The sequence below is a fragment of the Pelodiscus sinensis genome, chromosome 26 (assembly GCF_049634645.1).
Source record: "Pelodiscus sinensis isolate JC-2024 chromosome 26, ASM4963464v1, whole genome shotgun sequence".
Lineage (NCBI taxonomy): Eukaryota > Metazoa > Chordata > Testudines > Trionychidae > Pelodiscus > Pelodiscus sinensis.
In genome coordinates, this window is record NC_134736.1 from 6,778,704 (window position 1) to 6,805,355 (window position 26,652).

Below are 26,652 nucleotides of genomic sequence, written 5' to 3' on the forward strand. Positions count from 1 at the left end.
CCTCTCTACAGGCACACGAGACTGACTTTCAAGTTCTGAGTTAGACTGATTCAGCTAGAGAGGGGAGGAACAAGTAGAAACTAAAAGGCCTCTGGGAGCAGCAAGGGGAAGTCAGTCCTCAGAGGTGATGTGCTCATTGCATGGAAGCTACACAATTTCTCTGTCTTTGAAATCACCTGTAAGAATGAGAGGCGTGAGCTAGGCACAGAGATGTTCCTAAGAGCAGAGAGTGAGAATATTAAGCTGTTAATAAGAACCTTAACAGACACCGAGCAATTCTTCTGAAAGGATGTTCCTTGCAGATGAGCCCTTCCTCTGCTACAACTCCAGCCCAGCTCCTCCTGTTGTGTTTTACTACAGGAACTTACCAAAAACAGGATCAGGGCAACCAGACACCAGTTCAGGAAGCTCTTCCACCTCCGCTTTATGATCAGGAAGTCAAAAGCAATAGGCAGCCTGGCAAAGACAATATTTGCATCAGGGACACTCTTCAATTTAGTAATCACATTAACTTGCAAGTCCTTACCTGCTCTCCCCCCTCCCACAGGCCGAGGAAGACAGTTAATGGGAGGAGGAACTCTCTCCCATTAGCTTCAAGCCAGGAACTTTCTCCCTGCTAGTCTTTCATCAAATGGTTCCTTTTTCCAAGGTGACTGTTTCAGTCAATCTAACAGGACAGTTGTGAGCAGCTTAGCAGCAGGGATCAAACCTGAGGCCTCTGGATATTAAAGCATGACCCATGAAGGCCTAAGCTAGAAATCCAGGCTGGGCTAGCCCATTCCGTAGCAAGCACATTAACCTCTGTACGTGGCCCACTCCCCATCACGGCACTACACTGAGAAGATAATATACAAAGGCCACCTAGACTCTGGGTAACATGTACCATGTTATGGGAGGGTTTTCCTAACGGTGCCACAGCCTCCCAGCCAGACAGGTGGGCACTCAGCCTTAAAAAGCACAGAATCTCTCCTTACCCAAGAGCCACGCTGAAGGGCCAACCCACAATGGCTCCAGCTGCCACTCCCAGCACTGCTATAGACGTCTTATCCATATACCAACCCGTCATGGCAACTACTGTGGTATACATACAGAAACTGCTGGGGAGAAAGGCTACAAAAACAAAACAAAATAGTGGTCAGTAAGGATTTCACATAGGTAAAAACACTGCATAGGGTCAACTTCATGCTCTGTAATAGACAGAGCACAGTCTGCTGTCATCACTGGGAATGAAATCCTAGCTATGCTGAAGCCAATGGCAAAATTCCCACTGGTTTTGACAGTACCAGAATTTCACATCAAAAGGCCTCCAGTAAAGAGCCTTCTCACTCTATTCTGCCAAGATTAAGCTTAGAAATATTTCCTCCAAGATCCCTTTGCTCATAAATGCCAACATTCCACAGTGACAGCCCAGCCAGAATGCCAACATTTACAGATGTTTGATTACCCACAACACTTGCTCTATCATCTGTGTCCTTTCTTAATCGTGAAAATTATATGTACGTACTCACAGGGCAAAGAGAGACTGAGATTGCCTGGACATGATCCTCTAGGAACCAAGTGGAATTACAGGGAAATAAACAGGGAATGAATGAGAATTCCATGAACAGTGATGGAAAGCCACTGCAAATAAAGGCAGTGCAAAATTGAAGATCTCAGATATCATCTAGCTGTGATACTTCCTCTTCTTCTGAGGCCATATCATCAAATGCAAGAAGCCATTGCTTGGAATGACTTCCAACTACCATTTTTGCAAAAAGCATCCTTTCACATGCACACAACACCTACCTCCAGTGTTTTACAAGACTGGATTGCAGGTTACAAGGGTTGGTGTGGCAAAGAACATTTAAATCGGGGGGAGGGGAAATCAAGGCACATTATAATGCCAGGCTAACACAAAATGTCACCTTTTCTCTCCCTGGTTAATAGTGGCCCATTGGCCCACATGGAAATATCAAAAACATATAAGGAAAATAGTCCCAGAATGACTAAGACTCAGTTTGAGAGCAAGGGGATTTGAAAGGCCTGGGTCATTCCACTGAGACTGGGGATAACTACAGAAACAAATAAAGACAGGAAACTTTCAAGTTAGGTGGTACACATCTGGAATAACAGCTGCTCTTTGGACAGACATTCCATTAGAAAAGTCTGCAGAAAAGCAATTGTCAAGCACAGGGCATAGAGTTATGGGAACATTTTAAGGTAATGCTTTTAAAAAAAACCTGCATTTGAACTTTTCTTTCCAGGCTTTCCTGGAGCTCCACCTGCCGTGGAGCAAACCTACCTGCAGCTGAGCAAAACATGCCAGTGCTGAGAACTAAGAAGGCTAACATCAGCCGGCTCACATGCAACCCAAATTTCTTACATACGGCCCTAGGGAAAGCAGAGAGAAAAATCAGACATAGAGTCATGGAAACATCTCCTGTGAACACGAGAAAAAAACTCTTTGCACGAATCAATAGCTATTCTATACAGAGCTGAAAGCCACTCTTGGGAATCCCAAGCTGGATGGCTTTCACTCTTCAGCCTCTACAGACAAACAGAGGGAGGGATTATGGATGATCTAAACTTGGATTTTAGCCCCTTGTACAGCTATGCCAGTTCAAACTCCTACTGTACAGATGGCTTTCACCAGGGTAAATTGCACTTGTACGAATCTCAGGAAGACAGGAAATGCCAGACTCAGTCAGACCTGTGGCCCATTGAGTTCAGTATCCTGTGTCCACATGTGCTTCACCAGGGTACAGTATTTGAACTAGGGGTTTGCACTGGTACAGTTACACCAGTAGTTGCTATTTCAGAGTATATCAGGCCTGTTATACCAGTCACAGAAGCTAGCCATGAGCAGCCCATACCAAAGGCTTCCCAGAGTCATGATCACTGCCATACTCAAGACTGCTGCCAATGGAGATGCCAACTGGGATAACGACGGCTCAAAGAGAAATGGCAGGCAGAGACTTCCCACATAGACCAGCTAATTGCATGTTCAGGCTACTGCTTTATGGAGGTACAAACTCCACTGAAGGAACCGCTCAGATGGGAGCAACAGTGCAAGGAGACAGGAATGCTACTGAAATTTTAAGCTATCCAGTGCATCTCAGCTGAAATCACCTACATAAAATCAAGTCCCCTATTTCCCTCCTCTGACACACCCAGTACAACTCAGCTTTGATTTTCCTACCCAGGAATTCTGCTGATGTCAATGGGGGTATGTCTACACTACCACCCTAGTTCGAACTAGGGGGGTTAATGTAGTCATACGGAGTTGCAAATGAAGCCCGGGATTTGAATTTCCCAGGCTTCATTTGCATAAAGCCGGGCGCCGCCATTTTTAAATGTCCGCTAGTGCGGACTAGGTAGTTCGGACTAGGCTTCCTAGTCTGAACTACCTAGTCCGTGCCGCGTGTAGCCGCACGGCACGGAGTCCGCACCAGCAGACATTTAAAAATGGCGGCGCCCAGCTTTATGCAAATGAAGCCTGGGAAATTCAAATCCTGGGCTTCATTTGCAACTCCGTATGACTACATTAACCACCCTAGTTCGAACTAGGGTGGTAGTGTAGACATACCCTGGGAGAGCTGTGCGCACAGCCTGAGCCAAATGCTGAGTTGAAACTTGTTCAGTGGACCTCAGAGCAGAATTTGTCCACAGAGGCAGAATTCTAATCAATGTTTCTCTAGGAATCTTTGCTGGATACATATTTTGACAGCTTTCAATGTGAAGCAATATAATCCACGTCAGGCATTTTTATATGGGTTTTAGGTATATTTTCATCCCTCATTGTCAGTGGCAACAACCATGTTGTTCATACTGGGCTATTTGCTAAGCCACTACTTTTGTCTACTCACTTATAAAAGTAAAGCTCACAAATGCAACTCAGGAAGGCCAAGAGACATCGCAGGAAATAAAAGACAAGAACCTAGAAGAAACATTCAGAGTCAGAAACTGAATTTATAGAGGGAACCAAAGTGCCTGTTGGTAAACAGTGGAGCAAAACTAGAAAGGCTAAGGCACTATGGAGTAACTACTTCCATAGCGAGAACCCCACAAGATCTACTTATTAAACGATGGAGCCAAAGTCCATGTAACGTGGTGCATAATCCTACACCCACTGAGATCAATGTCAGAGTTCCCACTGACTTGAAAGGCACAGAATCTGGCCCTTTGACACCAAGTCGTTTTTGGCAAAACGGTGAAAAAGAAATGACTCCACTGAACTAGGCCTTGGGCTAGCCTGCCTTCTTTTTCAAGTCCTGAGAAATGAAGTTTTAACTTCAGCACTACAAAGGAAAGCTATCCCAAATATTCACGTGCTCTGTCTGCCTAGTGAAAACACATGCACACAAGAGCACCTAAGGGGTGTGGCAGATAGGTACCCTAACAACATGTTTTTTATAAATGCTTCTTTTTCACTCTCTCATCCCTGCAGGTTATCAGGTGTTGTATGATTAGTGCACCATAATGACATTTGTATTTTGATTTTCAAAATTAAGTGTTTAAAAAAAAAGATACTAACCATGGCAGGGACGCCAAAGCAATAGTGGATGAAATTTCCAGAGCATACTAGTAAAATCAGCTATACATCTTCCATGAAGTTTAACAACAGGCTTGTGACTAAACCCCCTTACACTGCTTTGAAATGCTCAGTCTTTATGTCATGGTCTGCGATCTGGCCTGAATATGTTCAAGATGCACCTTTCACACATCTTCTAGCCTGTCTTCGGTTCACAAACCCTACTAATCATACTCCTTCTGCACCCATGTAGACAGCTATGTGCATGCACAAGCACACTAAATAAGAATTCTGATGCCCTGTTTATCAAACAACTGCTTCCAGATGATTTTTTACAAGGAAAATTTTGACACGAATGATTTACCTTATTTGTCTGTAGAACTCTAGCATGGAATAAGGCTGGCAATGCATGAAGCCACAGGTAGGCATAGGAGCGTATGGCATAGACTGGAGAGTATTCCCAAGTCTGGAACCCTTTCCCATATACGAGGTAGTGCATCTACAAATGCCATTAAAAAATACAGGTTAAAAGGAGGACTTGTTTTTGCTTTAGCCATTAGCAAACAATCGCATAAATTGACTGATATGTTGAGGATACAGATCAGCATGAGGCAGCTGTAGGCAAATTCATAACAAGAATCTGTGCAGACCAATTACAAAAACCCAAATTCCTCTAGTAAGGAGGAGAAGCCACTCACTGGTTCCCAGTAGTTAAACGTCTCATCACAATCAGAGATGTTACTCAAGAGGGCAGCGCAGAATCGGGCTGAGATGAGACACTTGAAAGCTGTGGATCCTTCCGGTGCCCAGACCTGGCTTGCCTTGGTCCCGGCTGGCCTAATAAAGAGTAAAGAGTGCCAGGACTTACTGGACTGGATGATATCAGATAAGGTAACAGGATAAAGAGCAGCAAGGTGACAAAGAACAAAATAAAACACAGAAAGGGAGTGAAGATACTCAGGGAAGCAATGAAAAACCTGAAACTGCATGTTTGTACTCCCTCTTCAGAATCCTTAAAACACACCAGCGTCCCCTGTAAGGTAAATGTTTGGGTGGCCACCCAGCTGGGATTCAGGTTCTGTCCAACTGATTAGCAGAGCGCCCACAGCTGGCAGCATGTGTTTCTATTGGTGGTGCACATCCACACATGCCTCAATGCACAGAAAAAAATGATTCCACACATGGATGGAAAAAAATTAGAGGGAACACTGAATCATACTGTAAGTCTCCAGCTCTTTACATCCTCCTTTCAGATCCTCCTTTACATCCTGCTTCTACTCACGGCAAGCATCTTGTTCATTACATTTAAATTCAAGTTGTATTATCCTTCCACATGTCGAATAAATGTTGCTTCTTAGACAGTTACTTGGTTTAACTGACCCTCACCAAACCTGGGACCCTTTAGAGACATTTTCCTCACTCTATTTTATGTATGTATATGACCCTATCACTTTTGTATCAGAACAATTCACAATCCTTAATACATTTATCCTGACAAAAAACAGGATAAACATTTGGGCTATGTTTGGAATCATCCACTTGGATGCAAGTCACTGCTCTGCTGCAGTCTTCCTTTGGCAAGTCACTCAGTTCCTCTGTGCTTAAATCCTCCCCACGGCTAAGTCTAGACTCGCGGCTTTTTGCGTGAGTAATATGCAAATTAGGCTAAGCGTGGAATATCGCCGAGCCTCGTTTGCATACCTAATGAGCCACCATTTTTTTCAGAAGAGGCTCTTGCGCAAGGACTGTCTACACTGCCCCTTTTTGCACAAGAAAAACCCTCTTGCGCAATGTCGTTCTTCCTGAAAAGTAATAGGTGTAACGGCATTGCACAAGAGGGTTTTTCTTGCGCAAGAAGGGGCAGTGTAGACGCTCCTTCTTGCACAAGAGCCTCTTCTAAAAAAATGGTGGCTCATTAGGTATGCAAATGAGGCTCAGCGATATTCCACGCTTAGCCTCATTTGCATATTACTCGTGCAAGAAGCCGTGAGTGTAGACTTAGCCATGGGGAGGATTTAAGCACAGAGGAACTGAGTGACTTGCCAAAGGAAGACTGCAGCAGAGCAGTGACTTGCATCCAAGTCTCCAAATCACTGGATCATCTTTACACCCCTTGAATCCCCATCCCAGCATTTACTCAACCCTGCCCTGTTTAGGCAGTGAGGTTGTATGGCATCTTGGCACAAAGTGCTACACCTGCGTTTTAAACCATACTGAGGAAATGTACATGGCCAAAGGCTCTACTTGTTGGGTGTTTTGTTTGTTTTCATTACTACTGTTATGCTTTGCTACAGATCAAACCTAGTTTTGATGTCACGGAGTCCATCCTATTGGGGTCCTTGTACCACACACGCCACCATGGCATATCAACAGTTGTACGTGAAGGATGCCCTGAGTCCAGACAAATGCGACCAGTTCAGCAAATACTCATTGAGTCCTTCTGGTACAAGAAGTGCCTAGAGCTAGGCTGTGGAGCAACCATTCTGTAATGTTAAACAAGTCTGAGCAAAGCCATTGCTAGTGTTTAACAATCCCAACCTACATAGGGTTGCCCCATGAGGCTTTGGAGTCTGACAGGGTCTCTCCCTTTATAGGAAGCCTAGCTGGGTAGGGTAATATCTGTTGGTCTAAAAGATACTACCTCACCCTTGTTACTCTAACATCTTGGGACAAACACAGCTACACCACTACTGCATGGATGTTTTCAAGATATCTTCATCAAGCACCAAGAAGGTTATTCTATGTGCCCTCTATCTGCAGCTCTCTCACCAGGTGGTAGGGTGCCTACTCTACACCTTGTCCATGCCATCCCCAGAGCAGATTCCCCCCAAGATGATGGACTGGCAAGCCAGGCTCTCCCTTCCCAGGTTGGGCGCCGGGCTGGCGGGTTGGGTTCCCCTTTCCTTAGGGAGGGTGACGGACTGGCACACTAACCTCTTCCCCCCGCAGTGGGATGGGCTGGCGGACTGGGTTCCTCCTCCCACCCCCGCGGAGTGATGGGCTGAGTTGATGGCCCACACCTCACCCACCCATGTGATGGGTTGGACTGGTGGGCCTGGTTCCCCCTCCCAGGTGTTGGGCTGAGCTATTAGGCTGGGCTCCCCCCCCATAGTCCAAGCCATGGCCGATTCCAACCACCCCCTCAGTGACTGACTGGCTGGCTAGCTAGTGCCCCCCCCCCCCCGGTAATGGGCTGGGCTAGCGGGCCGGTCTACTCCCCCCTCCCCCAGGTAATGGGCTGGGCCAGCGGGCTGGTCTTCCCCCCTCCCCCGGCTAATGGACTGGGCTAGCGGGCTGGTCTCTTTCCCCCCCCCCCCCCCGGGTAATGGGCTGGGCCAGCGGGCCGGTCTACTCCCCCAGGGTAATTGGCAGGGCTAGCGGGCTGGTCTACTTCCCCCCTCCCCTGGGGAATGGGCTGGGCTAGCAGGCTCGTCCCCCCCCAGGGTAATGGGCTGGTCTCTCCCCCCCCCCCCCAGGGTAATGGGCTGGGCTAGCAGGCTGGTCCCCGCCCAGGGTAATGGGCTGGTCTCTCCCCCCCCCCAGGGTAATGGGCTGGGCCAGCGGGCCGGTCTCCCCCCCCGCCGGGTAATGGGCCGGGCAGGTGCTGGGCTGGCGGGCCCAATCCCCGCCCCTTGGGGACAGGCCAGCAGCGCGCGCCGCCCCCCACGGCCAGGCCCTGCCCGCGCGGCACCTACTCCGCCTTGGCCTCCTCCGAGCCCGGCGCCTCCTCCCGCGGCCGGGCCGGCTCCCCGCCGCCTCCCCTCGACCGCTGCCGGGCCCCTCTGGCCGCCATGCCTCGCTCGGGCAGCCGCGCGCCGGGCTCCCCTGCCGCTCGCGGGGACGCGCGGGCTGAAGCCAGCGGCCGCCATGCTTAGTGAGGGCACCGCCTCCCCAGCGCGCGCGCTGCAGCCGCCGCGACACGCGCTCTGCTCCCCTGAGCCGGGCTTCGCGCTGCTCGTCGCGATGGGCCCGGGCGGGGGAGGCAGGGGAGCGCGCGGTGCTCACTGGGCACCGGGGGGTATGCAAAGGAGAGCGCCCCGCTGTGCACCAAGCGTGTGATGCACACTGGGCAAGGGGGTGTGCAAAGTAGATCGCCCCACGATGCATTGAGCGTACAGCACTCACTATGCAAAGGGGGGGTGCAAAGGAGAGCGCCCCGCTGTGCAACAAGCGTGCGGTGCACACTGGGCAATGGGGTATGTGTAACGTAGATCGCCCCACGATGCATTGAGTGTGCAGTGGTCACCGTGCAAAGGGGGAGGGGGTGCACATTGAGCATGCAGTGCTCACAGTGCAAAGGGGGCGGAGAGTGCAAAGGAGAGCACCCCGCTGTGCATTGAGTGTGCAGTGCTCACCGTGCAAGTGGGATGAATAGGAGAGTGGCCCCCTGTGCACTGAGCATGCGATTATTATTGTGCAAGGAGAAGTGCACCAAGAGTGGCCAGCTGTGCAACGTTTGCCAGGCTCTCCGTGCAAGGGGGGGGTGCATAGGAGGGCACCGTGCTGTGCTAGTCTCATTGTATACAGAGGTTGTATGTTCTACTCTAATAGTGCAAGACAACTGTGTGTTTAACTGGTTAACTGGCCTGCCGGTGCAGCCCTCTTGCACGCAGGTTGTTCCAGCCAGGCTGGGCTGAGCCTGCCATGCGGGGGGCGGGGACGGGGGGGGGGCTGCTCTGGTTGGGCACTGGTTACTCCAATAAGCATGCAGATAAGGCAAATACAAGTAACCCGTTAACCCTTTACGTCCCTACTGTCAACTCCAGTACTCCACCAGGACTAGAAGAATAGAAAGGAGAACAGGCCCGTCCATTGAAACATAGAAGACATTGCAGTAAGTAGGTCTACTGTAGCTACACTATTTGAATAGCCAAAGTTGCATAGGTTAGATCGATTGGGGGAGGGGGGGAGGTAGCATCGACAAGGCCATAGTGCAGGGGTGGGCAATAATTTTTGCAGGGCTTTGGGTGGAAGGGGAGGGGCTGGAGGCTATAGAGAGCGAAAGTGTGTGTGGAAAGGATAGACTTTGTGACACAGATTGAGGGAGCCGTGCAGAGATGGGAGAGTATGTGCGGCAATGTGTGTGTGTATGGCACAGGTACAGCGGCACCAACTGCATGTGTGTGACAGACAGTGACATAGAGTTTGTGTGCCTGGCTGCTGCTGGTTAAGTTTCTGAGAGAAGCCATGTGCTGACTCTTTAAGACAGGGAAAGCGGCGAGGAGTCCTGTGGCACCTTATAGACTAACTGAAGTGTAGGAGCATAAGCTTTCGTGGGCAAAGACCCACTTCGTCAGATGCATGTAGTGGAAATTTCCAGAGGCAGGAATAAATATGCCGGCCAGGATCAGGCTGGAGATGATGAGCCTGCATATTTATTCCTGCCTCTGGAAATTTCCACTACATGCATCTGACGAAGTGGGTCTTTGCCCACGAAAGCTTATGCTCCTACACTTCAGTTAGTCTATAAGGTGCCACAGGACTCCTCGTCGCTTTTGCAGATTCAGACTAACACGGCGACCCCTCTGATACTTAAGACAGGGAAAGCACTCCTGCTCAGTTGTTGCTCCCCTCTCCTGCTCTGCAGAGATGAGGTATTGGGGGGGGGAAGCCTGTGTGTATGAGAGAGAGAGAGAAAGCAGGAGCATTGAAAGCTTAGAAACAGTTCAGTGCCTCTTAAGACAGGCACGTCTCTGAGTCACTTACCATCCATCCATGCTTCAAAGTGAAGCAGTGCTGCTGTGTGTGACTCTCTCCCCAACCCCTGCCCTGCAAAGATGGGGTGCAGGGGCAGGAAGACACCCTGACTTCAGCACTCCCCTCTGCACAGCTAGCAGGAGAATCCTGGGAGCAACTCTGCTGCAGGGTGGAACAAGGTGGGGGAAGGGGCAGCTGACCACAGCAGTTGGCTGTAGGCATGCACCCTCTTCTAAATCAGCTGGGTGTGGGGGAGAGAAATGCTTGGACTGTTGGCTCAGGCCCCTGGGCCTAATTTTTGCTCACCCCTTCCATAGTGACTCAGGTGCTTGTGGCTACTTAAAGTGTTTGTTTTCTTCCACTGCGCAGTTTTTGTTTTTTGCGCAGTTTTTGTTTTATTAATTGTTTATTTGTTTTCTTTATAAAAACAACTGGAACATTCAGCACAAAACTCTCCATTCAAGTAATATTGTTAACATGATAGCTGTAAACAAACCAAACTGTACTACAGTTCCCTTCTCATTGTAACTTTAATTTGGCCACCTGGCTTTTGGGGAATATTTCCTGGCCTCCTTTCCCAGTTCATTGGGTAGCTCAGTATGTTACTGTTCCTGCTATTAAGTGTATCTCATAAAACATGGCAATTAATTATTTGCATTTCCAGAATATTCAGCATTTTAAGTTGTCATCTAAACATTTTACCAGTATGCATTTTGGATTTGGTTAAACAATAGTCCTTAGAGGGAACGTTTCAGCCTCAAAGCCCTGTACATACATTCACTTTTCAATGTAGTAATTGTTGTATAATACAGAAGTCATCTTAAAATCATACATGTTTGGCCTTAGATAAATAGAGCTTTTCTTCGTATAGGGCCTCATCCAGTGTCCCCTGAAATCATTGGGAGTCTTTTAACTGATTTTAATGGGCTTTGGATCAGATCCAGAGTTCGTTATTTTGAGAAGAATCACCCTATGTGAGGAGTGTAGCATGGATCACTTATTTTACTGGGACAGTGTGTTGACTGCAGAAGGCCTTGTAATGAATATGGAGGTAGCTACTGAGCAATAATGGCTGATTTGTTTGCCCATGAGGGTAGCTTTTATACACCTATTTAATGTTTAGTCATTGCTAAGTGTCTAGTTGCATTGCTATGGCAATATTTACTCTCAAATGCTTTCAGTAAACAGAAAGTGTTACCAATGTCTCACCTCACAGCTTCACGGTAGCTGGTGACATCAGCACTAGTTGATGATGAGGAATGAGCTCATAAACAGGACCAGATCAGTATTTCTGGCTGCCTCTGCTCCACCAGTCCAGTCTAGTTACTGCACTCACATCCACACAAGTGTGCTGAGGTTCCTGTGTGGAATTTTTGCCTAAGACTCCTGACGAACTGCATAGCTAAGGGTAGGACTCGGGGTTTGTGATTCCAGAACAGTTGAGTGCCATGGAGGAGAGTCTTATGTCATTGGGCCCATCAGAGTCCACGGAGACTGAGGTATTTTTTGTAAGGGGCTAGTATCCTTGTCTCCCTTGACTCCTGATCTCAGCCTGATCCTTTATAGTGTTCTTTTGAAAACATTAGGCTACCTGATTCTGTTCATAGACTATTTTAGAATTATTTCCTTTTTAAATTCACCCTCCACGCATTCTTCAGATTCCTTCCTAAACATTTTGTGTGTAGACACGTTATTTCAAAATAACGTATTTCGAAATAATGCTGTAGTGTAGACATACCCTCGGATACTAACCCAGAGGTGGGCAATAAAATGGTAGCGGTTCACCAGGGTTAGCCCGGGCGGGCCACTGTCACTCTATTTACCTGCACCCCTGCAGGTATGGGTGATTACAGCTCCCATCGGCTGGGAATGATGATCTGCAGCCAACAGGAGCTGCAATCGCCCGTACCTGCGAAGGCACAGGTAAATACAGCTGTGTGAGGGCCTGCCATGGGCTGACCCTGGCGGACTGGATCCAGCCCGTGGGCCAGCATTTTCCTTCCCTTGTACTAACCCATCTCTGAAAAGTTTAGCTCACAGTTGGATGGGGGGAGAGGCTCAGGAATCGTTAAGCACTGGAGTGAAGATCAGTGCAGGATCAAGGCCTTTGGGCCTCCAGCTGTGTTCACAGGGTGCCCAGGTATTGGATTGTGTCTTCCTTTGTATCTTGTGTGGAGCTGAGTCTATTGCCAACACCCTTACAAATAAATGGTAACAATAATGTTTCATTTTCTATTTCCAAAACCTCTTTTCTCTATAAAAGGGTCCAAACATTGAGATGTTTGAAATCTTCAGCCATATGCCAAGGTCCCTGCCCTGAACGCTGTGGATACCATCTGTGTATTTTACAGTTCTGAGGATGCTCTTGCTCATTAATTACAAAGACTAAAATTCTCCAGGGTTGAAATTCTGCTGCCTGAATTAAGACCGGCCCTCCACGCCACTCTTATTCACTTTTATAAGGAAAGATCCAAAGACTTCTCCCTGAGAGGTAGAGGCAGAGCCCTGGCAGATTCCAGCAGTCTGTGCCTATAAAAACTATAATTCCAATTGGAAGGAGGACGGTCTAGCCATATATGTTGGTACTTAAAGCTTTCTGTGTGGATTCCACAGCGTAACAAGAATTGATTTTATAATAGCAACACAGTTACTGTCTGCCATTCTATTTTGTATAGCCTTCTACTTGCTATTCTGTGGAAGGAAACTCTGTTAAGAATCACTCGAATAATAACAGTAAAAAACTTCAAATAGGAAAAAGGTATGGTCTGGGCAGATGGCATAGAGTTTGCAGATCACAAATTCTAATCCCAGCTCAGAGAGCTCCTTGTGGCCTTCGGGAATATGAGAATAATACTGTTCTGAAGGGTCTAGAGTAGTCTGTGAAGCTTGGTGAATCTGAAAAGAACTAAATATTATAATCTCAGTAAGGAAGATATTTTACACACACACCACCATTTTTGTATCAATAAAAATAATGGCATGCTCTTGTGCTAAGTGAAGGATTGGAAGCACCATGCCCAGCTGCTGGGAGGGTAGGGAACATCTTTTCAGTTTGGCTTTTCAGAGATCAGGGACGTGCCCAATGTGGTTTTGGGTTTCTGTTCCTAGATGATGTCCCTGTCGTGTTTCTATAACCCTCACCATGGTTCCTTGATGCATGCCACCGGCCATGCAGAAGTGTGGACAGACTGGAACAGCACTTCCAAGTTCAGTCAGTATGGCTGGAGATGCACCACCAATGAGGACGCTTACTCCAACAAAACCCTTCTGGGGAACTGGAACCAGGAGCGGTATGATATCCGGAAAATCTCACAGCCCAAACCGCTTCCTTCCCAGGTACAAACTTTGTTCCTCCAGTCCTTTCTAGTGGCCTCTACAAGTGAAATAGCGGATACTGTCAGAATTTCCATCTGTACAGTTTCTTTCATTCACTGTATGCCCTACGCCAGTGGTCACCAACCAGTCGATCGGGATCTGCTGGTAGATCTTGGAGCCTCTGACAGGTGATCCTGACTGGTTCAGCCAAGAGGCTGTCAAGTGCCAACACGTAGCTGCCTTTCCCCGCACTACTGCGCAGCTCCTGCCCTTTGCCTTGGAGCTGTCCCCTCAGGAGTCTCCTGCTTCTGGGCAAGAGAGGGAGAGGAGGATGCTGATGTCAGGGTGCTCTCCCTCCCACTCTGTATCCTATTTCCACAGAGCAGAGAGGGGACACAACAGGGCTTGGGATGGAGGGAGTTTGCTGGCTGCTTTCAGGAATGGTGCAGGGCCAGGGCAAGGGTGAGCCTGCCTTAGCCCCACTGCACTGCCACCCAGGAGCCACCTGTGGTCAGCAGGGCCCAGCCGGAGCCCACATCCCAAAACCCTACCCCAGTCGTGCACTCCCTCATATACCCCAAGTCCCTGCCCTTGCTTCAAGCACCCCTGCATCCCAACACCCTCCCAGAGCCTGTACCTAGCATCCCTCCTGCACCCCAACTGCCTGCCCCAAGCTCAGAGCCCCTCTCGCACTCCAGATCCCTTAATCCAAGACCAGAGTCTGCACCTCAGCCCCAGCCTGATGAAAGTGAGGGAGGATGGGGGAAGAAGGGAGGATGGAGTGAGCCGGGATGGGGCCTCGGAGACAGAGCACAAAGGAGGTGGGACGAGGGTATTTGGGTGCGAGGAAGATCTTCGATTGCACTTCAATTCAAAAAGTGATCTCATGCTTAAAAAGCTTGGAGACCACTGCCCTATGCTGAACCTATTAGCAGGGAGCAAGAATTTGAGAAATTCCCTTTGTTCCCTAACACCCAACCTCTAATCCATCCCTAAAAAGGCCCAGACTCACTCAACTCTCAGTCCTTTGACCATTCTCAGCTCCATTCACCTCATTTTCACTTGGCTCCTGCTGTTTTTTCCTTTGTTGTTAATGTCCTGTCCCTAAGGAGTGACTTAAGGGCTGTTCTCCAACTGTTCTCCCTCCTCTCCTGGTTACTCCAGGGTATTGGTGTCAGCAGGGCTGTTTAACCACAAAGTTACTGTGCAAATTCTGCCCTTCAGTTACTACTCAACAGAGCCATTGCAGTCATTTTGTGTCATGGTCGGAGCCACTCATAACTCAGCAATGTTTCCCAGGCCAGAGCTCTGCCTAGTTGGGACTTGTGGGTCTTCCCCCTCAGCATATCACTGGACTCCTTGGCATTCACATGACCCAAGCTACAGGCATGTCAGTTGTGCAGTGGCCTGACATTACCCAGAAGAGGTACTGTATTATGATTTCAGATGCTTTAGTGAGATGGCTATTCCTTTAACTGATTGACAAACAGCATGGGTTTGTTTGTTTTTTAGATGTTTGTTTATTTGTTTTGCAGCACTAAACATGGGCTTTTCTTTTCAGTATGATCACTACTTTGAATCCATATATTCGTCAGATTACAACAAGGACAGGCATCACGGCTCAAGAAGTAGGTGCACAGAACTACAGTGTAGTCAGTTTGATCTGTACAGTAGCTTAAAAGATGTTTTTAAATGACAGTCACGTGCACAGGGAAGAAAAAAGAGTTTCACTCGCTGTTGAGTCATGCCCCTCGATTTAAATGGGAGCTCATATTTCCAGTCCCCCCGGGTCTGTGGTGTTTGTATTTCAGGTGCTCGCTTTATAGTCTTCAGACTGAGGCTAAAGTTCCTCATCCAAGTTAAATGTGCTGCTTTTAGTCCAGAATCCTTGTTGTTGCTCCTAGCTTTCTTTCAAGACACTTACAAACATCTTTGCAGAAGACAGCTCATGCCCCGGTTCAGTCTCATTTTCTGATTGTGATTGAAGGCTATGAAGATGTTTCACTCCAGTTAGGGACATTTTGCTAAACTCTCACCATTCACATGATGTTGTAGAAGGGACTAGAGGAGTGTTTGTATGGGTATACCTTTTTAAAGCAGAACATGCTTTCAGTATCATCAGATTAAAGCATAATGGATAAAAATAATGACATTATGGGCCACATACCCTTTTGGGAGAGATGTGGGTTGGGAACTGGATTTACAAGAACAGATCAAATCACAACTCTATCTAGTCTAGTTCCTGCCTCCTGTGTGTGTCAGAACACATCTGGCCTGTAGTACCCAATCTGTGGTCCCATCAAACCAAACCATAATTCTGTCTACTCTTATGTCCCATCTTTGTCCATGGCCAATACCTGATGCTTCAGAATAAGGTGGGAAAGCTCCATAATACACCTGTAAAACTGGCAGTGTTTAAAGAGCTGTTGAGTGGATTATTTGGCTTTCCTGTCCTAGGCTGGGATAGCACTTAGGTGTTTTCAAAATCTTATGCCGATAAAGCAGTGTTTCCAGGAATAATGAGAAAACCCAAGTGGCCAAGAGTGCATAATATATGGTTGTGTCTTGCACTGCCTTCCCTGCAACCCGTGTTCAGCTTCACTATAGGCTGGTAGAGGTTGGGTCTGCCTTGAGTATCTCACAATAGCCTTCTCATTGCTTTGCCTTTAACTCATCTCTTTTCTCCTCTCTGCTTTCAGGATTTAAACGAGAACCTCATTGGTTTCCTGGACACCAGCCTGAGCTGGAACCCCCTCCATTCAAACCGACTGCACGGTCCCGCTACATGATAGATTACGAACCTCCTCAAGGCAGAACAGGAGGCAGAATTTGTGAAATGCTTGGGAAAGAACTGCAGGGGGCGCAGCAGAAGCAATAGGAGAGAGGCTGTTAACTTGAGATCTGCCACGTGACTAGAACGACTCCAACAACCTATGTGCTTCTAAGGAGCCATCCTTCAAGTCACAAAACATTTCTGATATTAAAACATAGCATTGAAATGACAAGTAAATGCTTTCCGAGGCTTGTGCCCTATTGATTGTCATTCTGTATGTTATTTCTGCCTTCTGGCATTTTAATTTTTACTTGGTACAGAGGACTCTGACATGGGTTCCTGCGACATAATACCAAGACAAAAGGACCCAAGAATGTTTTAAATATGCAACCAGGTGTTGTCAGCAAGTGGACACTTATAAACGTGACTAGTTATTTTTTCACAAAATCTGATTAATTTAATTTTAATTTTGTTTCTATCCCCATAAGGCCCAAGGGAATGTCACATTTGACATCGAAATCTATCACTTCTGAAATGTTTTTGTGTGTTTAGTGAGGCGAAGATAATGAACTATCTGAGAAAATGAACTTTAGGCCGTAATAGAAATGTCACCACTCACACATCACAGGACAAATCTGCACGTGGCAATTCTCTGCATTCCGCTCTGTGCTAGAGTTACAGACTAAGGCGGATCAATGCTACCGCTGTTTTCCTTTTGCCAGCATCCCTCAGGGTTGAGCTGCTAGTGGCAATTGAGTAAAACTCTAAGCATTTTGTATCACTGTACAATCAGCTGAACATTTTATACATCAGCTGCTATTTATTGTTTGAAGGGCAGTGGCTGCATAGTTTCAGAGTGATGTGATTTGTACCATGAGAGCAGGACATTTCTCTCTGCTGTTGCTGTAACTGTGTTTACAGCAGCTTTGCCATTGTAACCTGTGTCTGCTCTGAATTAATTGCTGCCTTTGGACATTATTCACAATGCGTGCTATTATGGAGGTTTCAGATACAGTTTTCCTGCCTTAAGTGTTAGCTAATGCCCATAACTAGAGTGGGTTGAGACCATCCTGGAGTTTTCAAACCAATTCAATTAATTTCCCCAGAATGACTTTTCTGATGCTTGTAAGACATAATTAGGAGGAATCTGGGACTTGGGGAGGTCTGTTCCAGACAGAAATAGTGTGGAAAAATCAATCATGCAACCAAGGTGGTGGCAAAATATTCCTGCATATAAAGTGAAACCAGCAATGTAATGTGTTCCTTAGTGCCTCAGGTTGGGGGAGACTTTGGTTTCATAAAAGCCTAATGTAGTCTGAGCCCTGCAATGCTCCATCCTTGAGCCTTGTATCCATCCATCTTCACCCTGCCAGAAACGGGCAGTGCCGGTGGGGTTCAAAGTAAACTCCTGTCCTCTCTGAAACTCGCAGCTTGCAAAGTGCTCTAGAGGCAGCTCTTCTCAGCTTCCCCACTACCTGTGTGCCTCAGAGAGGGAAGAGAATGGGAGTGTGGGGCCATTGTGGGAGGTTCAATCGTTACCCTCCCAAGCCTGCGTCCAATACACAAGCTACTGAGGGGTCCTGAGAGAGGCTTTACTGCTCGGTTCCAGGTCTCCAGACTCTGCAAAAGGAAGATTCACTTAAGTCCCAGTAAGCACAGCAATCCCTTGGGCCTAGCCTAGAGCAGGGGACTGATGTGCTTGTGTTTCATGCAGCTGTGTCCAGTCACCCTACCAACACCATTGTGCTACTCATATATGTGAGCATGTAATACTGCATCTTGCCATTTTCAGCTCTCTGGATTTATTATTCAGGGATCAAATCCTTCAGTTCTTACTGAGTCAAATCTGCCACTCAGGTCAAGGGTGCCGCAAACATCAAATAAAATCTTTAGGATTTGGCAACAGAGGTATATGAAGAAATTTTAGAGCTGACTTGGCTATGGGGATCACAATAGACTAGAGGGCCTGTCTAAATCAGGATATGTGTGCTGCTTCCTACAGACTGGATACAAATCATATCTTAGATTGTAAGCTGCTTGGGGCAGGCACCATCTTTTGGGTTCTGTGTTTGTATTGCCCCTAGCACAGTGGATGTCTAGTGCATGATGGGCTTCTAGATATTACCACAGTACAAATAACAATAGCATGCATGTACACTAGAGCATGGGTTCCCAAACTGGGGCGTGTGCCCCCTTGGGGGGGTCTGAAGAAATTCCAGGGGGAGTGTGAGGCGACCTACCCCATCTGTCAGAGCCCCCCCGCCCCCACAAGTTTTGCTGCTATTTGGGGGGGGGGGGGAAGCGTGAGGGTTTCTAAAATATCAAAAAGGGGGCATGATGCCGAAAAGTTTGGGAACCACTGAGGCACAGTCTTACCAAGCTTTTCTATACTAGCAGTGACGCCACATCCAAGTCAAAGACAAAACCACAGGATGCTTATTTATGTTTTATTTGTTAGCAAATGAGCTTGTTCTCTCTCCTTAGCATAAATAAATAAGTATGGCCAGTCAGTACAGCGTGTGCTGCTTGCATCCAATGGAAAGGTTTTCCTGGATGGAAAAGTCGGTTTCAAACAGCTTCCTACTTCCTCTGGGCCCCTGCGATGGCAGATTTCTCCTCGCGGGTGATGGGAATGGTGCGCTCGGGAACATCACTTTGTTTCCTTGGTCCATTCACTGTCAGGACACCATCCGAAGACAGGGATGAGGTGATGGACAGGGGATCCACATCCGCTGGGATCCTGTACTTCCTATTGAACTCCCTGGCAACGAAGCCATGCTCATCCTTATCGGAAGGAAGGAAAATAACAGCCTAGGTTTGGTAGGCCAACTCCATTCCAATTAATAACATCCCCTCCCCCGGGAGCTGAGGTCAAGTTTGGGAATCTCCCGCCCCAAAGGAAAAAGTTTCAGAAAGTTCGGAACATCCCCATCTCGGGACACCTTGGCAAAGCAGCGGGGCTAAGCGGAATTCAGACACTGCATGGTGCTGTCCAGGCTTAAGCTGGACGCAGGCTTAAGAACCTTGTAAGCTTCATTTCCTGGTGGGGCTTCGCAACCTCATTTAATCACATTGCCCTTATTAGTCCGAGTTCTACTGTCGTGCCATAAAACGTTCCAGGCAGAGCAGTGACTGGTACCATTCCCCAGGGTCTGTGTATATTACAATGCACAGATTCCTAATCATCTGATCTCCAGTACAGCTCTCAGTTGCTGCTGGGGAGTTTTGACTTCACCCTCCTCCCAACTGTTGCATAGGTATTAACTATTAAGGGCCATATCTCAGTGGAGACTGCACTTAGGTCACCAAGGGCAGAATTTGACCCTTTGGCTACGTCTAGACTGGCATGATTTTCCGGAAATGCTTTTAACGGAAAAGTTTTCCGTTAAAAGCATTTTCGGAAGAGAGCGTCTAGATTGGCACGGACGCTTGTCCGCAAAAGCACTTTTTGCGGAAAAGCGTCTGTGCCAATCTAGACGCGCTTTTCCGCAAAAAAGCCCCGATCGCCATTTTCGCGATCGGGGCTTTTTTGCGGAAAACAAATCTGAGCTGTCTACACTGGCCCTTTTGCGCAAAAGGGACTTTTGCCTGAACAGGAGCAGACTTCCTTTCTTACAGTAGGAAGTCAGTGCTTTTGCAGAAATTCAAGCAGCCAGTGTAGACAACTGGCAAGTTTTTCCGGAAAAGCGGCTGATTTTCTGGAAAAACTGGCCAGTCTAGACACTGCCTTTGAGTGTACAAGCTACAGTTATAGGGCTTTGTCAGAGTAACATTCTGAATAGCAACATCATTTGGTTTAATTATTAACTATTCTGTGCCTTATTACCTGATTTGATATTCATTAATTAATCTCCAAACTGGTGCTTTCTTCTCCTTGCCCTCTTGGCCCCTTTCCCAACAAGAGAGAGGTTCAGAAATGCTCATTTGATGATTGTTTTCCCCTAGCAATAGCCTCTGCCTTGATGTTGCCCATCTGTGATAGGTCAGGGGGCTGCACTCAGCATCTTCGTTAGGGTAAATGATTAATTAAAGTGAACAGAAGTTATTTCAGAGACTCAAGCACCAAGGCACTTTTGCCATCTTGTGGGATCCTTGCGTGACAGAAACGGGGCAATTCAGACTTTGCCAGAGTGGATATACCTGGCGCTCCTCGTGTTTCCCATGGACCTCGATCACATCCCCCAACACCTTGACTTTCAGCTCCTCAGGAGAGAAATGTTTCACGTCGACATTTACGGAAAACTTGTCCTTCTCCAGTCGCATCTGCAAAGCAAGGGGCTGGTTAGAAAAGAGCAGCTCCAATGCCAGCTGGAGGTGCCACCCGGCACCCAGGCAGGTCAAGAGAAAAGTGCCTATCAATTTTAATGATGAAGGACCAAACCCTAGAGTAGGAGGCCATTGTCCAACATGCCCTGCCCCGAAGGACTGTTTAAAGGCAGCAGGAGTTGTCTAATTCATGGGTTCCCAAACTGGGGGGCGTGCCCCTGTGGGGAGGGGGGGCGAGAGGCGATCCAGCCCCCCCAAGTTTTGCTGCTATTTTTGTTTTTTGGCCCTGGTCAGTTCCTTCCCCCCCCCCCCCCAACAAGTTTTGCTGCTATTTGCGGCGGGGAGAGGGGGTGTAAGGCTTCTCAAAAATCAAAAAGGGGGTGTGAAGCCAAAAAGTTTGAGAACCACTGGCCTAATTAGTTTCAGTCCATGCCAGGTTGTCTTTGTCTGCCTAGGTTTCTTTATTGTTGTCCATCACTGTAGTATCTGAGCACCTATGTCTTGTCTTGACTAGCAGAGGATAAATACTTTCTTGTGGAGTGTGAAAGGGGCACACTGTTGACTTGGACTTTTAGGAATTGATCAACAACTTTGCATTTGACCAATTGTTATTAGTTGATATTGTTTGTTTGTAATTCCTTTTGCGGAATTATTTGGAATTATTATTACTTTCTGCTCCCTTTCTGGATATTTACAGGGATCTTGTCAGTGATAGAGTGTATTTTCGTATAGTTCAGTTCACATTTTCTCCTGCATCGTCAGAGCCTTGACTGATCTAACGAAGGTGTCATTGGCAAATTTTGCCATGAAGGATTCACCTGCTCTTTTCTAGATCATAGATAAATACATTAAACAGTATTTTTTCCTGGTATGAAACACTGAGTCACACCCTGCTAATCTTTTGCCTTATTTCCTTTACCAGGTGGAGTAAGTATCTCATTCTATTGGATGCCCCAGGCAGGTTTTCCATTTCTGATGTGTACCTGTTTGACTTGAATAACCTCTTAGTCCCTGTCATTTAGATAAGCTGTTTTCTCTTTTGCCTTTCTGATTACTTACTTCTTTTTTTGCTGCAGGATGTACATATCTTCTGAGACTGTTAGGAGATGCTTAAATAGCCTCCTTGCTGACTCTCAGCACTTTGGTTTCCTCACTTGGGACTCAGAATCTCTCTGCTTCCTCAGTTGTTTGAGTTTCCCTTCCTAAAATTTAGTTTTTGAATAAGATTCCTCCATCCAGAATGCTGAACCTAATTACACTGAGCTCTCTACACCTGGGAGCTGAGCAACAAACAGAAGTTGGTTCAACCGGCAATTATGTCTCAGCCACCACATCAAGAAAATGAAGAGGAAAAAAAATATTTGCCCCTTATGTCTTTCAGGGTACGTGTACACTGCACGGCTACTTCAGGATACCGAATAGCTACCCTGTTATCTACACAAGCCACCTGTTATTTCAAAATATTTTTTGAAATAACGGGCACACTATTTCACCATCTCGGTAAATTTCGTTACATGAGGGATAAGGGATGGCTCGAAATAGCACATTATTTTGAAATTTGGTGCTGTGTAGATGCATCAACTATCAAAATAAGCTATTTCGAAATAGGTTCGAAATAAGATACCCAGTTTGCATAGTGCAAACTGGGTATCTTATTTCGAGTTTAGGGTGCTGTGTAAACGCACCCTCAGAGTAATCCTAGATGTTTTTTGTCCCTCTGGGTCTGATCCACAGTCAATGAAGTAGAAGATGACCTATGTTTTCAATGGGCTTTGGAGGAGCTCTAAAATAGGCACAAACTCTTCAGCTAGCAATGGGACATTAAAAGGGTGGTGTTCCTTTAAGACTCTGCTAGGTGTGTTAGTCATTAGCTTGTCACACAGTCCCTGCATTTCTCCTCTACAATTTAAGCTGCTGTTAATGCTCTTGGAAACTTTAGACACCCAAGGCCTGTTCCCGATTTACACCAGGCTGGGAGAAGAATCAGGCCGGTTGTTTACTAACTCCCCACTGTGCTTCAACTAGGGCATTGCTATCATAGCAGCTGTTTTTGTTTTTTGCCTCCCACTCCCAACTGCAAGGCCGAGAGGGACAAAAGGACACTTGTTTGGCGTGCAGCAGTTCAGAGCTTGCGCTGAAGGACATTTTCACAGGAATTTCTGCATGGCCACGAGTGTTTATGAAGCCCCAAGCAATACGAACTTGGAGCTCTGCCAGCTTCTGCTGTGATTGGTTTGTGAAATTCCCTGGGAGGAGGGAGACTCAGACAAAGGTTCCGAGTCTGAGGACTAAGCAAACTAATGCTTAACAAATGACAGTGGGAACCACAGGGAGGATGGAAGGGGGGAAAGGGCAGAGAGGATATTAAGGGTCAGGGAACAGGCAGCGTGGAGGGAAGAATTTTCCTGGCTCTTCTCTTACAAATTAACTACCAAGCTTCCATGCATCATTCTCCTCTGTGTTTAGCTTCTTCTGGAGGAATCCCAAGCACTTCTCTGAGCTGAGATCACAGAGGAAGATGCCTAAAGGCCCATCAGCCTCTGAGGATCCTTTGCATCAGCTAGGTTGCCACAAAGGGGTTGTAATGTAAGGCAGGCAGAAGCTGCCTCTACTACACATTACCCCTGGCAAAAGAAGCTGTTATGCTCTGGTACTGCCAGCTCTGTGCCACCCCTGCAGCAGCCCCAACCTCCTAGAGATACTGAATCTCCCCTTATGGGGCTTTGAAGCAAGGGCACAATTTGAACTGCACCGACGGCCAGCAGCACTTGAGTAAGGAAGGCATGAACCGTCTCCCCTGGGTTGTGTCAGTGCTGGATGAATCTGACCTCAGGTGCAGGGAGCACATGGTCGGAGAAGGGAAATCAGCAGTAGATAAGCCCACTGTGCTGCTGGAACTAGCCAGATCTCATCCTCAAGAGACTTCCTAGGAGTCCCTCCAAGTAGCCAAGCTACAGCAGGGATGGTGCCACCCTCTGCAATGAAAGCAAAGCTGGTTCCTCCCATTGGTTTGATCCCTCTGAGAACTTTCCCTCTAATTAGTGCTCTAAGCACCAGGTGCCAAGTCAAAAGGTATTTGCCCCAGAGGGATCTGATGCCTGAACGAAATACAAATAGGGGCAGACTTGCACTTACTACCATCTGAGTGGTGCCATGTGCAATCAGCCACCCGCTGACACTGTTCCTGGAGCCGAATGGGCCAACAGTGACCTATTCTGGGGTGCTGGAGTCACAGCGATCTCCCAAGAGGCTAAAACAAAATACAGGACTATGTAGCACTTTAAAGACTAACAAGATGGTTTATTAGATGATGAGCTTTCGTGGGCCAGACCCACTTCCTTAGAAGAACTTCCTCTGGCCCACGAAAGCTCATCATCTAATAAACCAGCTTGTTAGTCTTTAAAGTGCTACATAGTCCTGTATTTTGTTTCAGCTACACCAGACTAACAGGGCTACATTTCTATCACTATTCTACATCCAAGAGGCTAGGGAGAGTTGTTCTGTACTAAGGTTTTCCCGGTCTTCCTACAGCACCAGTTCCTGGATGAACGCATTCTTCACATTTCTGGCTCATTAGAAATATGCAAGGAATCAGCGAAGCGGAGATGCAGTGGAGCAGGGAAGCATGGGCGGACTGTTTTCTAGCTCAAGCTTGATACTGACAAGAAGATGATCCTCCGGGCACAGGGGTATCATTTACAAGGCAGGGATGGAGGGCAGAGGATGGATCCATCTGCACCTATCTTAAAATGCAGTTTTACTCTGGGCCCTTGTTGTGCGGCACCATCAGCCCCACAAGCATCGGCATCTGAGCTGATTGTCTTAGGAACAGGTTTTTGGACCAGACTGCTGATAACATCTGTTGCTCCTGGGAAAGGGAGCCAAAGATTCGGATGCTATTTATTTCTCATGTGGTAGCACGGAGCAATCTCAGTCAGAGATCTATTGTGCTAGGTGCTGTACAAACCCAGGGCTCCTGCAGCACCACAGTCTCAGCGGTAAGGCCCTCTATAGACACCAGCCAAAGTTTCGTGCACAGAATCTTTGCGTCTGAGCATTAAGCGTGAGCCCAGTGTGACTCAGATCTCAGATTTTGCTGGGCCAACAGTAGCAACGAACACGTTTTTCCTGGTACACCGAGCGGTTTTTCTCCATAGATATCAAAAGAGGAAGGACACGGAGCCAACCCATTATGCCAACTTAGGCACTTTGCAGAGCAGAACCCCAGTCTGCTTGCCCTTCTAAGACTAGAGCCTGCCAAAAACCTGTTTGCTCAGTTCCTTGCAGATAGGTATGATAATCTACTATTTAACTAATTAACCCTTTGTGCAGACAGCGGAGACTCTATGACTTTTCCAATGTCGTTCCTAGTCTGATTGCTCACAATTCAGTTGCTTCTCAAATGCCGGCCAGCTCACAGATCTAACCTGCAAGAGGCATGTAAAATGACATGCGCTCTTGTACGTTACGATGTCACTCATAAGCCAGCGAGTCAGGCACGAAACCCTTGGGGAGAGGGATGCAGATTTGGAAGTGAGCTCCATACCTGCACACCAAAAGCCGAGGAAACTCAGGTGCTGCCTTTGGGCTCCATGGAGAGAGGAGTACTCACACCTTAGCGCCCCCTGTTGGTCACTCCACAGAGCAGCATTGGAATGGTTATAGCGGGGATGGAGATTTCATCTTCCTCGCCAGCATTAAAACACGACCAGTAAAACAGGGCCCAAGAATGAGGCAGTGGGGTAAGCAAGACAGCCTCATCTTCTTTAGCAATTAGGTCAGGGAGACTCCGGCATCAAGAGGATGCTCAGGATTTGATGCCTGGAGATCCTCAACATCTGTAAGTCTCTAATTCTCTGTGACTCCACAGAAGTAAGGCAGAGGTAAGGGAGCTTCCAATGAGGAATTGTGCTGGGTGAAAACTGGGACAGGCAAGAGGAAGCATAACTGAGGTGTTACCGCAGGGGGCAGGGACTCAGAACTCCTTTCCCCAAGAGGGAGCGGGGTGTTATAGTTAGGAAAGTGAATTGGGCATTCAAAGCTTCTGCGGTCTGTTCTCTGCCCTGCCACTGGCTGCTGTGAAATTTCAGGCAAATCACTCTGCCTCTCTATCCCATGGCTACCAGAACATGCCCCTGCCTTACCGGGGTCTGTAATGCTTAATTAATTGATATTAGTGATTCATTTTGAGGTGCTTGCTTCACAGATGCAACTGAAGCATGATAAGTATTGTTATGACATAAAGGGTTTCACACTGATGTAATGCCAGGCAGCGCCTGTAGGACCAAATCCAGCCTGGTACAGGGAGCAGGGACACAAGATGACCCCGTCTGTTGCTCCCTCCCCCAGGTTTTTTCTAATCACAACCTGTGAGCAGCTTCCCAGGGGTTCCCCAGGGAGGCAGGCTGGGCAAAAAGACTCCAGTCCCAGCCAGAGGCATGCACAGGCAGACAACAAAGTATGGGAAGAGAGAAACATTACCTCTGAGAATCCCGTCTCTAGCCAGCTGGGTGTCCTTAGGAAGGGGGATCTCAGCAGGAAGGGGTTGAGAGCGCCCGAGGTAGGGAACAGCTCAGACTCTAAGAGATGCTCTCCGAAGCTCTGGTCAAAGATTCGTGTTGGCGTCAAGAAGGAAAACAAGGGTCTGCGGCTGAAGGGGTGGTGAATGGCGATATCCATCTGTGTTTATCTGGGAGAAGAGTAAGAATTTATGTGCAGCAGAGTTCTTCAAGGACTGGTGTGCCAGGGCTTTTTATACCCGCTGCCGTCCAAGCCTCGCCCCCACTGAACTCTCTGGAAGGGTGATGTCAGGAGTTTTATTATCCCAGCTCCAGTCTGCTCCATTCAGCAGTGGCCAGTCAATTATCTAGGGGATTTGAATGCGCTGCTAAGGAGGAGGGGAGAAAAAGTCTAGTGGGTCAGCAAGAAGCAGAGCTGCCCGGCCCCACACCCCCACGCACTGTTTATCATCAGGGTTGGCTGATGTCGTTGCTGCTTCAGATGCCAGGAGGAGCAAAGCAGCTCCTATCTTTGGCTCGCACAGAAAGTGACAAGGGTCCGTTGTCTTCATCGTGTTCGGAGTCTAGTTCCT

The 26,652-nt window shown here is 47.5% G+C and overlaps 3 protein-coding genes across 10 annotated transcripts in view; 1 reads left to right on the forward strand and 2 right to left on the reverse strand.

Annotated features, from left to right (window-relative positions):
- ALG9 (ALG9 alpha-1,2-mannosyltransferase) overlaps positions 1-8,360 on the reverse strand; it is a 120,863-nt gene extending 112,503 nt beyond the window's left edge. For all 4 annotated transcript variants that reach the window (XR_012897711.1, XM_075909429.1, XM_075909428.1 and 1 more), the window contains exons 1-7: positions 8,206-8,360; positions 5,209-5,347; positions 4,875-5,009; positions 3,846-3,916; positions 2,282-2,370; positions 975-1,110; positions 369-456 (exon numbers count right to left, since the gene is read on the reverse strand). Coding sequence is in view for 3 of the 4 variants with exons in the window: in XM_075909429.1 (XP_075765544.1) it covers positions 369-456; positions 975-1,110; positions 2,282-2,370; positions 3,846-3,916; positions 4,875-5,009; positions 5,209-5,347; positions 8,206-8,303 (756 nt within the window). In the remaining variant the exon portion in view is untranslated. The remainder of the gene's footprint in view (positions 1-368; positions 457-974; positions 1,111-2,281; positions 2,371-3,845; positions 3,917-4,874; positions 5,010-5,208; positions 5,348-8,205) is intronic.
- CFAP68 (cilia and flagella associated protein 68) lies at positions 8,239-16,555 on the forward strand. Of its 5 annotated transcripts, none has more exons than XM_075909438.1 (5): positions 8,239-8,384; positions 9,277-9,344; positions 13,316-13,543; positions 15,084-15,150; positions 16,222-16,555. In XM_075909438.1, the coding sequence occupies exons 3-5, from the start codon at positions 13,316-13,318 to the stop codon at positions 16,398-16,400; spliced, it is 474 nt and encodes a 157-aa protein (XP_075765553.1). In that variant the 5' UTR covers positions 8,239-8,384; positions 9,277-9,344; the 3' UTR covers positions 16,401-16,555. The 5 variants fall into 5 exon arrangements, with proteins under 5 accessions (XP_075765553.1, XP_075765554.1, XP_075765552.1 ...); XM_075909439.1 differs by having other exon boundaries at positions 8,245-8,384; positions 9,277-9,348; XM_075909437.1 differs by lacking the exons at positions 8,239-8,384; positions 9,277-9,344 and adding an exon at positions 9,573-9,608.
- Positions 16,556-18,728: 2,173 nt separating this feature from the next.
- Positions 18,729-26,434, reverse strand: CRYAB (crystallin alpha B). The gene is made up of 3 exons (XM_006111206.4): positions 26,043-26,434; positions 20,436-20,558; positions 18,729-19,079 (listed from the first exon to the last, which is right to left on the reverse strand). The coding sequence occupies exons 1-3, from the start codon at positions 26,238-26,240 to the stop codon at positions 18,876-18,878; spliced, it is 525 nt and encodes a 174-aa protein (XP_006111268.2). The 5' UTR covers positions 26,241-26,434; the 3' UTR covers positions 18,729-18,875.
- Between the last annotated feature and the right edge of the window lie 218 nt (positions 26,435-26,652).